The 15,006-nt window shown below is 64.4% G+C and overlaps 1 protein-coding gene across 1 annotated transcript in view; it reads left to right on the forward strand.

Moving 5' to 3' along the window:
• Positions 1-15,006, forward strand: part of LOC140468665 (uncharacterized) — a 72,986-nt gene that overhangs the window by 57,457 nt on the left and 523 nt on the right. Inside the window, exons 8-9 of the mRNA XM_072564742.1 lie at positions 772-882; positions 1,868-1,947. Of these exons, the coding sequence (XP_072420843.1) occupies positions 772-882; positions 1,868-1,947 (191 nt within the window). The remainder of the gene's footprint in view (positions 1-771; positions 883-1,867; positions 1,948-15,006) is intronic.

Raw genomic sequence — 15,006 nt, forward strand, 5'->3', positions numbered from 1 at the left:
GGGCCTCACTAGGCCACACCGCTGCCTAGCAACAGCCTCCCTAACTCTCCCTGCGTTTCACCCCATCCCACCCTGATCCTCACACACACACAACCCTCACAATCCCCCTTCATCTCGGGAATCGATCCTGGGAAGCACCGTGGCATTCCAGGCGGGAGGGAGGTGGGGAACTGCGCCCGGGATTCCGAATCCCACCGCTCCGACAGCGAGAGCTCCCCCCGCCTTTCAACTCCGAACCCTCCAACGTTCGCACGGTGCTTTTATAGAGAGTTACAGCGCAGACCCTTCGGCCCAACTCATCCCGATATCCCAACCCAATCTAGTCCCACCTGCCAGCACCCGGCCCATATCCCCCCCAAACCCTTCCTATCCATATCCCCATCCAAATGCCTCTTAAATGTTGTCATTGTACCAGCCTCCACCACATCCTCTGGCAGCTCATTCCGTACACGTACCACCCTCTGGGTGAAAAAGTTACCCCTTAGGTCCCTTTTATATCTTTCCCCTCTCACCCTAAACCTATGCCCCTCTAGTTCTGGACTCCCCGACCCCAGGGGAAAAGACCTTGTCTATTTACCCTATCCATGCCCCTCATGATTTTATAAACCTCTATAAGGTCACCCCTCAGCCTCCGACGCTCCGGGGAAAACAGCCCCAGCCTGTTCAGCCTCCAACTCTACCCATTTCCGCAGTCGGATGTGAGTGTGGTTGACAGATTGTCTATCCCATCTGGTTGGTGCCATACCAATGCAGTGTCCCATTGCCTTGCAGGTAATCCACGTTGTCCTGGGACTGACCATCCCGCTGTTAACGCTCGAAACGCTCTCCACCAATCCCTGGGAGATGGTTAAAGTCGGCTTTAATGCTTGGCTCACGGTTCAGGTAGGTTACCCCCAAGGGGTCCAGATTGTGTTGGTAAACCCGCTTCGGTAACATCGAGGACAGGACACAGGGAACAAGAGAGAAACCAGCGTCCTCGATCACACAGAGGTCACCCTCCGACAGTGCGGCCCTCCCTCAGCACTGACCCTCCGACAGTGCGGCCCTCCCTCCGCACTGACCCTCCGACAGTGCGGCCCTCCCTCAGCACTGACCCTCCGACAGTGCGGCCCTCCCTCAGCACTGACCCTCCGACAGTGCGGCCCACCCTCAGCACTGACCCTCCGACAGTGCGGCCCTCCCTCAGCACTGACCCTCCGACAGTGCGGCCCTCCCTCAGCACTGACCCTCCGACAGTGCGGCCCTCCCTCAGCACTGACCCTCCGACAGTGTGGCCCTCCCTCGGCACTGACCCTCCGACAGTGCGGCCCTCCCTCAGTACTGACCCTCCGACAGTGCGGCCCTCCCTCAGCACTGACCCTCCGACAGTGCGGCACTCCCTCAGCACTGACCCTCCGACAGTGCGGCCCTCCCTCAGCACTGACCCTCCGACAGTGCGGCCCTCCCTCAGCACTGACCCTCCGACAGTGCGGCACTCCCTCAGCACTGACCCTCCGACAGTGCGGCCCTCCCTCAGCACTGACCCTCCGACAGTGCGGCCCTCCCTCAGCGCTGACCCTCCGACAGTGCGGCCCTCCCTCAGCGCTGACCCTCCGACAGTGCGGCCCTCCCTCAGCGCTGACCCTCCGACAGTGCGGCCCTCCCTCAGCACTGACCCTCCGACAGTGCGGCCCTCCCTCAGCACTGACCCTCCGACAGTGCGGCCCTCCCTCAGCACTGACCCTCCGACAGTGAGGTAGGGGAGGCTGGGTCACTCGCGGGGTTAGGGTCTGGAAGGCGGGTCTTGCCCTTCGCGATGGGGGTGTTAGTGGGTTTTGGATGGGGCTGTGACTCCCTCCCTGATTGTAAACCCTATCTCTGTCTGCAGTGTGTTGCCACGGGAACGGTGTCCATCTTGGCTGAGAATAGGCCCACCGTTAACATGGTAAGGCCATTACCCAACGATGGGCATTTACCAAACCCTTGGATCTCCCAGACCCTCTCCTCATCTCTCCCTCCCTCCCTCTCCCTCTCCCTCCCTCCCTCTCACTTTCCCTCACTACCTATCTCTCCTCTCACTCACTCACTCTCTCTCTCCCCCTTCCCTCTCTCCCTCGCTCCCTCACTCCCTCGTTTCCTCTCTCCCTCGCTCCCTCTCTCCCTCGCCTTCCCTCCATCGCTCCCTCTCCCTCACAACCTCTCCCTCGCTCCCTCTCTCCCTCGTTTCCTCTCTTCCTTGCTCTCTCTCTCTCACTGCCTCTCTCCCTCGCTCCCTCTCTCCCTCGCCTTCCCTCCATCGCTCCATCTCCCTCACACCCTCTCCCTCGCTCCATCTCTCCCTCGCTCCCTCACCCTCGCTCCCTCTCCCTCGCTCCCTCTCCCTCAGTCCCTCTCTCCCTTGCTCTCTCTTTCTCTCTCTCCCTCGCTCTCTCTCTCCCTTGCTCTCTCTCTCTCTCCCTTGCTCCATCTCTCCCTCGCTCCCTCACTCCCTCACCCTCGCTCCCTCTCCCTCGCTCCCTCTCCCTCGCTCCCTCTCCCTCAGTCCCTCTCTCCCTTGCTCTCTCTTTCTCTCTCTCCCTCGCTCCCTCTCCCTCGGTCCCTCTCTCCCTTGCTCTCTCTTTCTCTCTCTCCCTCGCTCTCTCTCTCCCTTGCTCTCTCTCTCTCTCTCTTGCTCCCTCTCTCCCTCGCTCCCTCTCTCCCTCGCTCTCTCTCCCTCGTTCCCTCTCCCTCGCTGCCTCTCCCTTGCTGTTCTCCCTCGCTCTCACTCCCTCGCTCTCTTGCTCCCTCTCCCTCCCTCCCTCTCCCTCCCTCTCCCTCCCTCCCTCTCCCTCCCTCTCGCTCCCTCCCTCTCTCTCCCTCTCGCTCCCTCGCTCCCTCTCTCCCTCACACCCTCACCCTCACTTCGTCTCCCTCGCTCTCTCTCCCTCGCTCTCTCTCCCTCGCTCCCTCTCCCTCACACCCTCTCCCTCACTCCCTCTCTCCCTCGCTCCCTCTCCCTCGCTCCCTCTCCCTCGCTCCCTCTCCCTCGCTCCCTCTCCCTCGCTCCCTCACTCCCTCTCCCTCTCCCTCGCTCTCTCTCCCTCGCTCTCTCTCCCTCACACCCTCTCCCTCACTCCCTCTCTCCCTCGCTCCCTCTCCCTCGCTCCCTCTCTCCCTCGCTCCCTCTCCCTCGCTCCCTCACTCCCTCTCCCTCTCCCTCGCTCCCTCTCCCTCGCTCCCTCACTCCCTCTCCCTCGCTCCCTCTCCCTCGCTCCCTCACTCCCTCTCCCTCTCCCTCGCTCCCTCTCCCTCGCTCCCTCCCTCTCAGTCCCTCTCATCCCTCTCCCTCGCTCCCTCTCCCTCGCTCCCTCTCCCTCGCTCCCTCACCCTCGCTCCCTCTCCCTCGCTCCCTCTCCCTTGCTCCCTCTCCCTCGCTCCCTCTCTCTCTCGCTCCCTCTCCCTCGCTCCCTCTCCTTCGCTCCCTCACGCTCGCTCCCTCTCTCCCTCACTCCCTCTCTCTATCACACCCTCTCCCTCGCTCCCTCTCCCTCGCTCCCTCTCTCCCTCGCTCCCTCTCTCCCTCGCTCCCTCTCCCTCGCTCCCTCACCTGTGCTCTCTCTCCCTCACCCCCTCTCCCTCACTCCCTCTCTCCCTCTCTACCTCACTCTCTCTCTCCCTCGCTCCCTTTCTCCCTCGCTCCCTCTCCCTCACACCCTCTCCCTCGCTCCCTCTCCCTCACACCCTCACCCTCGCTCCCTCTCTCTTGCTCCCTCACCCTCGCTCCCTCTCCCTCGCTGCCTCACCTTCGCTCCCTCTCTCCCTTGCTCCCTCTCCCTCGCTCCCTCACGCTCGCTCCCTCTCTCCCTCACTCCCTCTCTCCCTCACTCCCTCTCTCCCTCACACCCTCACCCTCACTCCCTCTCTCCCTCGCTCCCTCTCCCTCGCTCCCTCTCTCCCTCGCTCCCTCTCCCTCGCTCCCTCACTCCCTCTCCCTCTCCCTCGCTCCCTCTCCCTCGCTCCCTCACTCCCTCTCCCTCTCCCTCGCTCCCTCTCCCTCGCTCCCTCACTCCCTCTCCCTCGCTCCCTCTCCCTCGCTCCCTCACTCCCTCTCCCTCTCCCCCTCTCCCTCGCTCCCTCACTCCCTCTCCCTCTCCCTCGCTCCCTCTCCCTCGCTCCCTCACTCCCTCTCCCTCGCTCTCTCTCCCTCGCTCCCTCACTCCCTCTCCCTCTCCCTCGCTCCCTCTCCCTCGCTCCCTCACTCCCTCTCCCTCTCCCTCGCTCCCTCATCCTTGCTCGCTCTCCCTCGCCCCCTCTCCCTCGCTCCCTCTCTCCCTCTCTCCCTCACCCTCGCTCCCTCTCCCTCCCTCTATCTCCCTCGCTCCCTCTCCCTCGCTCCCTCTCCCTCGCTCCCTCCCTCTCAGTCCCTCTCATCCCTCTCCCTCACACCCTCTCCCTCACTCCCTCTCTCCCTCGCTCCCTCACCCTTGCTCCCTCTCCCTCGCTCCCTCACGCTCGCTCCCTCTCTCCCTCACTCCCTCTCTCCCTCACTCCCTCTCTCCCTCACACCCTCACCCTCACTCCCTCTCTCCCTCGCTCCCTCTCCCTCGCTCCCTCTCTCCCTCGCTCCCTCTCCCTCGCTCCCTCACTCCCTCTCCCTCTCCCTCGCTCCCTCTCCCTCGCTCCCTCACTCCCTCTCCCTCTCCCTCGCTCCCTCTCCCTCGCTCCCTCACTCCCTCTCCCTCGCTCCCTCTCCCTCGCTCCCTCACTCCCTCTCCCTCTCCCCCTCTCCCTCGCTCCCTCACTCCCTCTCCCTCTCCCTCGCTCCCTCTCCCTCGCTCCCTCACTCCCTCTCCCTCGCTCTCTCTCCCTCGCTCCCTCACTCCCTCTCCCTCTCCCTCGCTCCCTCTCCCTCGCTCCCTCACTCCCTCTCCCTCTCCCTCGCTCCCTCATCCTTGCTCGCTCTCCCTCGCCCCCTCTCCCTCGCTCCCTCTCTCCCTCTCTCCCTCACCCTCGCTCCCTCTCCCTCCCTCTATCTCCCTCGCTCCCTCTCCCTCGCTCCCTCTCCCTCGCTCCCTCCCTCTCAGTCCCTCTCATCCCTCTCCCTCACACCCTCTCCCTCACTCCCTCTCTCCCTCGCTCCCTCACCCTTGCTCCCTCTCCCTCGCTCCCTCCCTCTCAGTCCCTCTCATCCCTCTCCCTCACACCCTCTCCCTCACTCCCTCTCTCCCTCGCTCCCTCTCCCTCGCTCCCTCTCCCTTGCTCCCTCCCTCTCAGTCCCTCTCATCCCTCTCCCTCACACCCTCTCCCTCGCTCCCTCTCTCCCTCGCTCCCTCTCCCTCGCTCCCTCACTCCCTCTCCCTCTCCCTCGCTCCCTCTCCCTCGCTCCCTCACTCCCTCTCCCTCTCCCTCGCTCCCTCTCCCTCGCTCCCTCACTCCCTCTCCCTCGCTCCCTCTCCCTCGCTCCCTCACTCCCTCTCCCTCTCCCCCTCTCCCTCGCTCCCTCACTCCCTCTCCCTCTCCCTCGCTCCCTCTCCCTCGCTCCCTCACTCCCTCTCCCTCGCTCTCTCTCCCTCGCTCCCTCACTCCCTCTCCCTCTCCCTCGCTCCCTCTCCCTCGCTCCCTCACTCCCTCTCCCTCTCCCTCGCTCCCTCTCCCTCGCTCCCTCACTCCCTCTCCCTCTCCCTCGCTCCCTCTCCCTCGCTCCCTCACTCCCTCTCCCTCGCTCCCTCTCCCTCGCTCCCTCACTCCCTCTCCCTCTCCCCCTCTCCCTCGCTCCCTCACTCCCTCTCCCTCTCCCTCGCTCCCTCTCCCTCGCTCCCTCACTCCCTCTCCCTCGCTCTCTCTCCCTCGCTCCCTCACTCCCTCTCCCTCTCCCTCGCTCCCTCTCCCTCGCTCCCTCACTCCCTCTCCCTCTCCCTCGCTCCCTCATCCTTGCTCGCTCTCCCTCGCCCCCTCTCCCTCGCTCCCTCTCCCTCGCTCCCTCTCCCTTGCTCCCTCCCTCTCAGTCCCTCTCATCCCTCTCCCTCACACCCTCTCCCTCGCTCCCTCTCCCTCGCTCCCTCGGTCCCTCACCCTCGCTCCCTCACCCTCGCTCTCTCTCCCTCGCTCCGTCTCCCTCGCTCTCTCTCCCTCGCTCTCTCTCCCTCGCTCTCTCTCCCTCGCTCCCTCACCCTCGCTCTCTCTCCCTCCCTCCATCTCCCTCGCTCGCTCTCCCTCGCTCCCTCCCTCTCAGTCCCTCTCATTCCTCTCCCTCACACCCTCTCCCTCACTCCCCCTCTCCCTCGCTCCCTCACCCTCGCTCTCTCTCCCTCGCTCCCTGTCTCCCTCTCTTCCTCGCCCTCACACCTTCTCCCTCTCTCCCTCTCTCCCTCTCTCCCTCGCTCTCTCTCTCCCTCTCTCCCTCACACCCTCTCCCTCGCTCCATCTCTCCCTCGCTCTCTCACCCTCGCTCCCTCACTCTTGCTCCCTCTCTCTCTCTCCCTCTCTCCCTCTCTTCCTCGCTCCCTCTCTTCCTCGCTCCCTCTCTCCCTCGCTCCCTCACTCTTGCTCCCTCTCTCCCTCTCTCCCTCGCTCCCTCTCTCCCTCGCTCCCTCTCCCTTGCTCTCTCTCCCTCGCTCCCTCTCTCTTGCTCTCTCTCCCTCGCTCCCTCTCTCTCGGTCCCTTTCTCCGTCTCCCTCACACCCTCTCCATCGCTCCCTCTCTCCCTCACTCCCTCACCCTCGCTCCCTCTCCCTCGCTCCCTCTCTCCCTCGCTCTCTCTCCCTCGCTCCCTCTCTCTTGCTCTCTCCCCCTCGCTCCCTCTCTCTCGGTCCCTTTCTCCGTCTCCCTCACACCCTCTCCCTCTCTCCCTCTCTCCCTCTCCCTCGCTCCCTCTCCCTCACACCCTCTCCCTCGCTCCCTCTCTCCCTCACTCCCTCACCCTCGCTCCCTCTCCCTCGCTCCCTCTCACTCGCTCCCTCTCTCCCTCACCCTCGCTCCCTCTCCCTCACACCCTCTCCCTCGCTCCCTCTCTCCCTCTCTCCCTCACCCTCGCTCCCTCTCCCTCACACCCTCTCCCTCGCTCCCTCTCTCCCTCGCTCCCTCACCCTCGCTCCCTCTCCCTCGCTCCCTCTCACTCGCTCCCTTTCTCTCGCTCCCTCTCTCCCTCGCTCCCTCTCCCTCGCTCCCTCTCTCCCTCGCTCCCTCTCCCTCGCTCCCTCTCTCCCTCGCTCCCTCTCTCCCTCGCTCCCTCTCCCTCGCTCCCTCTCCCTCGCTCCCTCTCTCCCTCGCTCCCTCTCCCTCGCTCCCTCTCTCCCTCGCTCCCTCTCTCCCTCGCTCCCTCTCCCTCGCTCTCTCTCCCTCGCTCCCTCTCTCCCTCGCTCTCTCTCCCTTGCTCCCTCTCCCTTGCTGTTCTCCCTCGCTCCCTTGCTCCCTCTCTATCACTCCCTCTCTCTCATGCCTTCTCTCCCTCGCTCCCTCTCCCTCCCTCCCTCTCACTCCCTCTGTCTCGCTACCTCTCCCTCGCTCCCTTTCTCTCTCCCTCGCTCCCTCTCCCTCCCTCCCTCTCACTCCCTGTCTCGCTACCTCTCCCTCGCTCCCTTTCTCTCTCCCTCGCTCCCTCACCCTCGCTCCCTCTCCCTCGCTCCGTCTCCCTTGCTCCCTCTCCCTCGCTCCCTCTCTCTCTCGCTCCCTCTCCCTCGCTCCCTCTCCTTCGCTCCCTCACGCTCGCTCCCTCTCTCCCTCACTCCCTCTCTCTATCACACCCTCTCCCTCGCTCCCTCTCTCCCTCGCTCCCTCTCTCCCTCGCTCCCTCTCCCTCGCTCCCTCACCTGTGCTCTCTCTCCCTCACCCCCTCTCCCTCACTCCCTCTCTCCCTCTCTACCTCACTCTCTCTCTCCCTCGCTCCCTTTCTCCCTCGCTCCCTCTCCCTCACACCCTCTCCCTCGCTCCCTCTCCCTCACACCCTCACCCTCGCTCCCTCTCTCTTGCTCCCTCACCCTCGCTCCCTCTCCCTCGCTGCCTCACCTTCGCTCCCTCTCTCCCTTGCTCCCTCTCCCTCGCTCCCTCACGCTCGCTCCCTCTCTCCCTCACTCCCTCTCTCCCTCACTCCCTCTCTCCCTCACACCCTCACCCTCACTCCCTCTCTCCCTCGCTCCCTCTCCCTCGCTCCCTCTCTCCCTCGCTCCCTCTCCCTCGCTCCCTCACTCCCTCTCCCTCTCCCTCGCTCCCTCTCCCTCGCTCCCTCACTCCCTCTCCCTCTCCCTCGCTCCCTCTCCCTCGCTCCCTCACTCCCTCTCCCTCGCTCCCTCTCCCTCGCTCCCTCACTCCCTCTCCCTCTCCCCCTCTCCCTCGCTCCCTCACTCCCTCTCCCTCTCCCTCGCTCCCTCTCCCTCGCTCCCTCACTCCCTCTCCCTCGCTCTCTCTCCCTCGCTCCCTCACTCCCTCTCCCTCTCCCTCGCTCCCTCTCCCTCGCTCCCTCACTCCCTCTCCCTCTCCCTCGCTCCCTCTCCCTCGCTCCCTCACTCCCTCTCCCTCTCCCTCGCTCCCTCTCCCTCGCTCCCTCACTCCCTCTCCCTCGCTCCCTCTCCCTCGCTCCCTCACTCCCTCTCCCTCTCCCCCTCTCCCTCGCTCCCTCACTCCCTCTCCCTCTCCCTCGCTCCCTCTCCCTCGCTCCCTCACTCCCTCTCCCTCGCTCTCTCTCCCTCGCTCCCTCACTCCCTCTCCCTCTCCCTCGCTCCCTCTCCCTCGCTCCCTCACTCCCTCTCCCTCTCCCTCGCTCCCTCATCCTTGCTCGCTCTCCCTCGCCCCCTCTCCCTCGCTCCCTCTCTCCCTCTCTCCCTCACCCTCGCTCCCTCTCCCTCCCTCTATCTCCCTCGCTCCCTCTCCCTCGCTCCCTCTCCCTCGCTCCCTCCCTCTCAGTCCCTCTCATCCCTCTCCCTCACACCCTCTCCCTCACTCCCTCTCTCCCTCGCTCCCTCACCCTTGCTCCCTCTCCCTCGCTCCCTCCCTCTCAGTCCCTCTCATCCCTCTCCCTCACACCCTCTCCCTCACTCCCTCTCTCCCTCGCTCCCTCTCCCTCGCTCCCTCTCCCTTGCTCCCTCCCTCTCAGTCCCTCTCATCCCTCTCCCTCACACCCTCTCCCTCGCTCCCTCTCCCTCGCTCCCTCGGTCCCTCACCCTCGCTCCCTCACCCTCGCTCTCTCTCCCTCGCTCCGTCTCCCTCGCTCTCTCTCCCTCGCTCTCTCTCCCTCGCTCTCTCTCCCTCGCTCCCTCACCCTCGCTCTCTCTCCCTCCCTCCATCTCCCTCGCTCGCTCTCCCTCGCTCCCTCCCTCTCAGTCCCTCTCATTCCTCTCCCTCACACCCTCTCCCTCACTCCCCCTCTCCCTCGCTCCCTCACCCTCGCTCTCTCTCCCTCGCTCCCTGTCTCCCTCTCTTCCTCGCCCTCACACCTTCTCCCTCTCTCCCTCTCTCCCTCTCTCCCTCGCTCTCTCTCTCCCTCTCTCCCTCACACCCTCTCCCTCGCTCCATCTCTCCCTCGCTCTCTCACCCTCGCTCCCTCACTCTTGCTCCCTCTCTCTCTCTCCCTCTCTCCCTCGCTCCCTCTCTCCCTCGCTCCCTCTCCCTTGCTCTCTCTCCCTCGCTCCCTCTCTCTTGCTCTCTCTCCCTCGCTCCCTCTCTCTCGGTCCCTTTCTCCGTCTCCCTCACACCCTCTCCCTCGCTCCCTCTCTCCCTCACTCCCTCACCCTCGCTCCCTCTCCCTCGCTCCCTCTCTCCCTCGCTCTCTCTCCCTCGCTCCCTCTCTCTTGCTCTCTCCCCCTCGCTCCCTCTCTCTCGGTCCCTTTCTCCGTCTCCCTCACACCCTCTCCCTCTCTCCCTCTCTCCCTCTCCCTCGCTCCCTCTCCCTCACACCCTCTCCCTCGCTCCCTCTCTCCCTCACTCCCTCACCCTCGCTCCCTCTCCCTCGCTCCCTCTCACTCGCTCCCTCTCTCCCCTCACCCTCCCTCCTCCCTCTCCCTCGCTCCCTCTCTCCCTCTCTCCTCCCTCTCCTCCCTCTCTCCCTCACCCTCGCTCCCTCTCCCTCGCTCCCTCTCCCTCGCTCCCTCTCCCTCGCTCCCTCTCCCTCGCTCCCTCTCACTCGCTCCCTCTCTCCTCGCTCCCTCTCCTCGCTCCCTCTCTCCCTCGCTCCCTCTCCCTCGCTCCCTCTCTCCCTCGCTCCCTCTCTCCCTCGCTCCCTCTCCCTCGCTCCCTCTCCCTCGCTCCCTCTCCCTCGCTCCCTCTCCCTCGCTCCCTCTCCCTCGCTCCCTCTCTCCCTCGCTCCCTCTCCCTCGCTCCTCTCTCCTCGCTCCCTCTCCCTCGCTCTCTCTCCCTCGCTCCCTCTCTCCCTCGCTCTCTCTCCTCGCTCCTCTCTCCCTCGCTCTCTCCCTCTCCTCCCTTGCTGTTCTCCCTCGCTCCCTTGCTCCCTCTCTATCACTCCCTCTCTCTCATGCCTTCTCTCCCTCGCTCCCTCTCCCTCCCTCCCTCTCACTCCCTCTGTCTCGCTACCTCTCCCTCGCTCCCTTCTCTCTCCCTCGCTCCCTCTCCCTCCTCCCACTCTCTCTCCCTCTCCCTCGCTCCCTCTCTCTCCCTCACTCTCTCTCTCTCCCTCTCCTCTCCCTCTCCCTCACTCCTCTCTCTCTCTCCCTCGCTCCCTCTCTCTCTCTCCCTCTCCCTCTCCCTCTCTCTCTCTCTCCCCCTCCCTCACTCCCTCTCTCTCTCTCTCTCCCTCTCCCTCACTCCCTCTCTCTCTCTCCCTCTCTCCCTCTCTCTATCCCCCTCCCTCACTCCCTCTCTCTCTCTCCCTCTCCCTCGCTCCCTCTCCCTCGCTCTCTCTCCCTCGCTCCCTCTCCCTCGCTCTCTCTCCCTCGCTCCCTCCCTCTCGCTCTCTCTGTCCCTTGCTCCTTCTCTCCCTCTCTCTCGCATCCTCTCTCCCTCGCTCCCTCTCTCCCTCTGCTCCTCCTCTCCTCCTCTTCCTCTCCCTCGCTCCTCTCTCTCTCTCCCTCTCCCTCTCCCTCTCTCTCTCTCTCTCCCTCCCTCCTCTCCTCTCTCTCTCTCTCCCTCTCTCCCTCTCTCTCCCTCCCTCACTCTCCTCTCTCTCTCTCTCCCTCTCCCTCACTCCCTCTCTCTCTCCTCTCCCTCCTCCCTCTCTCCCTCTCTCTCTCCCTCTCCCTCCCTCTCTCTCTCCTCTCTCTCCTCGCTCCCTCTCTCCTCTCCTCTCCCTCTCCCTCGCTCTCTCTCCCTCGCTCCTCCCTCTCGCTCTCTCTCCCTTGCTCCCTCTCTCTCTCTCCTCTCTCCTCTCTCTCCTCTCCCTCTCCCTCTCTCCTCTCTCTCCTCTCCCTCGCTCTCTCCCTCTCCCTCTCTCCCTCTCTCCCTCTCCCTCACTCCCTCTCCCTCTCCCTCTCTCCCTCCTCACTCCCTCCTCCCTCACCCTCGCTCCCTCTCTCCCTCTCCTCTCCTCTCTCCCTCGCTCCCTCTCCCTCGCTCCCTCTCCCTCGCTGTCTCCCTTGCTCCCTCCCTCTCGCTCCATCTCTCCCTCGCTCCTCTCCCTCGTTCACTCCCTCTGCTCTCCCTCGCTCTCACTCCCTCGCTCCCTTGCTCCCTCACTATCACTCCTTCTCTCTCACGCCCTCCCTCTCCCTCGTCCCTCCCTCTCCTCTCGCTCCCTCACTCCCTCTCTCTCTCTCTCCCTCGCTCTCTCTCCCTCGCTCCATCCCTCTCACTCCCTCTGTCTTGCTACCTCTCCCTCGCTCACTTTTCTCTCCCTCGCTCCCTCTCCCTCACTCCCTATCCCTCACTCTCCTCTCTCTCCTCTCCCTCTCCCTCTCCCTCCTCCCTCTCTCTCTCCCTCTCCCTCGCTCCCTCTCTCTCTCTCTCCCTATCCCTCTCTCTCTCCTCTCTCCCTCTCCTCCTCTCTCTCTCTCCCTCTCCCTTGCTCACTCTCCCTCACTCCCTCTCTCTCCCTCTCCCTCGCTCCCTCTCTCTCTCTCCCTCTCCCTCACTCTCCTCGCCCTCTCCCTCTCCCTCTCTCTCCCTCTCCCTCCCTCTCTCCCTCCCTCTCTCTCCCTCTCCCTCGCTCCTCTCTCCCTCTCTCCCTCTCTCCTCTCTCTCTCTCTCCTCTCCCTCGCTCCTCCTCTCGCTCCCTCTCTCCCTCGCTCCCTCTCTCTCGCTACCTCTCCCTCGCTCCCTTCTCTCTCCTCTCTCACTCTCCTCACTCCTCTCTCTCTCTCCCTCTCCCTTCTCCTTCTCTCTCTCTCCCTCGCTCCCTCTCTCTCTCTCTCCCCTCCCTCACTCTCCTCCCTCTCTCTCTCCCCCTCCCTCACTCCCTCTCTCTCCTCTCCTCCCTCGCTCCCTCCTCTCTCCTCTCCCTCACTCCCTCTCTCCCTCTCCCTCACTCCCTCTCCCTCTCCCTCACTCCTCTCTCTCTCCTCTCTCGCTCCCTCTCTCTCTCTCTCTCCTCTCTCTCTCCTCTCCTCTCTCTCTCTCCTCTCACTTCCTCTCTCTCTCCCTCTCCCTCTCCTTCTCCCTCTCCCTCTCCCTCTCTCTCTCTCCCTCTCCCTCTCCCTCGGTCCCTCTCTCTCCCTCACTCTACTCTCTCTCCCTCTCCTCGCTCCCTCTCCCTCTCCCTCTCTCTCCTCCTCTCCTCTCTCCCTCTCCTCTCTCTCTCCCTCTCCCTCACTCTCTCTCTCTCTCTCCCTCTCCTCTCTCCCTCTCTCTCTCCCTCTCCCTCTCCCTCTCTCTCTCTCCTCTCCTCGTCCCTCTCTCTCCCTCTCCCTCGCTCCCTCTCCCTCACACCTCTCTCTCTCCCACTCCCTCGCTCCCTCTCCCTAACACCCTCTCTCTCCCTCTCCCTCGCTCCCTCTCTCTCTCTCCCTCTCCCTCTCTCCTCTCTCTCTCTCTCCTCTCTCTGCTCCCTCTCTCTCTCTCTCCCTCTCCTCTCTCTCTCTCCTCTCCTCGCTCCCTCTCTCTCTCCCTCTCCCTCATTCCCTCTCCCTCTCCCTCACTCCCTCTCTCTCTCCCTCTCCCTCGCTTCTCTCTTGCTCCCTCTCTCTCTCTCCCTCTCCCTCACTCCTCTCTCTCTCTCCCTCTCCCTCGCTCCGTCTCTCTCTCTCCTGCTCCCTTCTCTCTCCCTCTCCCTCTCCCTCTCCCTCACTCCCTCTCTCTCTCCTTCTCCCTCACTCCCTCTCTCTCTCCTCTCCCTCCTCCCTCTCTCTCTCCTCTCCCTCTCTCTCCTCTCTCTCTCCTCTCCCCCTCTCCCTCCCTCTCCCTCCCTCTCGGTCCCTCTCTCCTCTCTCTCTCTCCCTCGCTCTCTCTCCCTCGCTCCCTTCTCTCTCCCTCTCCCTCTCCCTCTCCTCACTCCTCTCTCTCTCCTTCTCCCTCGCTCCCTCTCCCTCCCTCCCTCTCCCTCCCTCTCTCCCTCTCTCCCTCTCTCTCTCTCCTCCTCTCTCCCTCTCTCTCCCTCTCCCTCCTCTCCTCACTCCTCTCTCTCCCTCGCTCCCTCTCCCTCCCTCTCGGTCCTCTCTCCCTCTCTCTCTCTCCCTCGCTCTCTCTCCCTCGCTCCCTCCCTCTCCTCCTCTCTCCCTCGTCTCCTTCTCTCCCTCGCTCCCTCTCTCCCTCGCTCCCTCCCTCTCTCCCTCCTCCCTCTCTCCTCACTCCCTCTCTCTCTCCCTCTCTCTATCGCTCTCTCCCTCTCCCTCTCTCTCTCCCTCGCTCCATCCCTCTCACTCCCTCTGTCTCGCTACCTCTCCCTCGCTCCCTTTTTCTCTCCCTCGCTCCCTCTCCCTCGCTCCCTCCCTCTCTCCCTCACTCCCTTTCTCTCTCCCTCTCCCTCACTCCCTCTCCCTCACTCCCTCTCTCTCTCCTCTCTCTCTCTCTCTCCTCTCCCTCACTCTCTCTCTCTCCCTCTCCCTCGCTCCCTCTCTCTCTCCTCTCTCTCTCTCCCTCTCCCTCTCCCTCTCCCTCTCTCTCCCTCTCTCTCCCTCTCCCTCCTCCCTCTCTCTCTCTCCCTCTCCCTCTCTCCTCTCTCTCTCCCTCACTCCCTCTCTCTCTCCCTCTCCCTCGCTCCCTCTCTCTCTCCCTCTCCCTCTCTCCCTCTCTCTCCCTCTCTCTCTCCCTCTCCTCGCTCCCTCTCTCTCTCCTCTCCCCTCTCCCTCACTCCCTCTCTCTCTCCCTCTCCCTCGCTCCCTCTCTCTCTCCCTTGCTCCCTTTCTCTCTCCCTCTCCCTCACTCCCTCTCCCTCACTCCCTCTCTCTCTCCTCCTCCCTCGCTCCCTCTCCCTCGCTCCCTCCCTCTCTCTCCCTCTCTCTCTCCCTCTCCCTCACTCCCTCTCTCTCTCCCTCTCCCTCTCCCTCTCCCTCACTCCCTCTCTCCCTCTCCCTCACTCCCTCTCTCTCTCTCTCCCTCGCTCTCTCCCTCTCCCTCACTCCCTATTTCCCTCTCCCTTTCCCTCACTCCCTCTCTCTCCCTCTCCCTCACGCCCTCTCTCCCTCGCTCTCTCTCCCTCCCTCCCTCTCCCTCCCTCTCGCTCCCTCTCTCCCTCTCTCTCTCTCCCTCGCTCTCTCTCCCTTGCTCCATCCCTCTCGCTCCCTCTCCCTCGCTCTCACTCCCTCTGTCTCGCTACCTCTCCCTCGCTCCCTTTTTCTCTCCCTCGCTCCCTCTCCCTCACTCCCTCTCTCTCTCCCTCTCCCTCACTCCCTCTCTCTCTCCCTCTCCCTCCCTCACTCTCCCTTGCTCCTTCTCTCTCTCTCCCTCGCTCCCTCTCTCTCTCCCTCTCCCTCACTCTCTCTCTCTCTCTCTCTCTCCCCCCCCCTCACTCCCTCTCTCTCCCTCTCCCTCACTCCCACTCTCTCTCCCTCTCCCTCACTTCCTCTCTCTCTCCCTCTCCCTCTCCCTCACTTCCTCTCTCTCTCCCTCTCCCTCTCCCTCTCCCTCTCTCTCTCTCCCTCTCCCTCTCCCTCGGTCCCTCTCTTTCCCTCACTCTACCTCTCTCTCTCCCTCTCCCTCGCTCCCTCACCCTCACTCCCTCTCTCTCCCTCT

The sequence above is a fragment of the Chiloscyllium punctatum genome, chromosome 47, assembly GCF_047496795.1.
Source record: "Chiloscyllium punctatum isolate Juve2018m chromosome 47, sChiPun1.3, whole genome shotgun sequence".
Classification (NCBI taxonomy): Eukaryota; Metazoa; Chordata; class Chondrichthyes; order Orectolobiformes; family Hemiscylliidae; genus Chiloscyllium; species Chiloscyllium punctatum.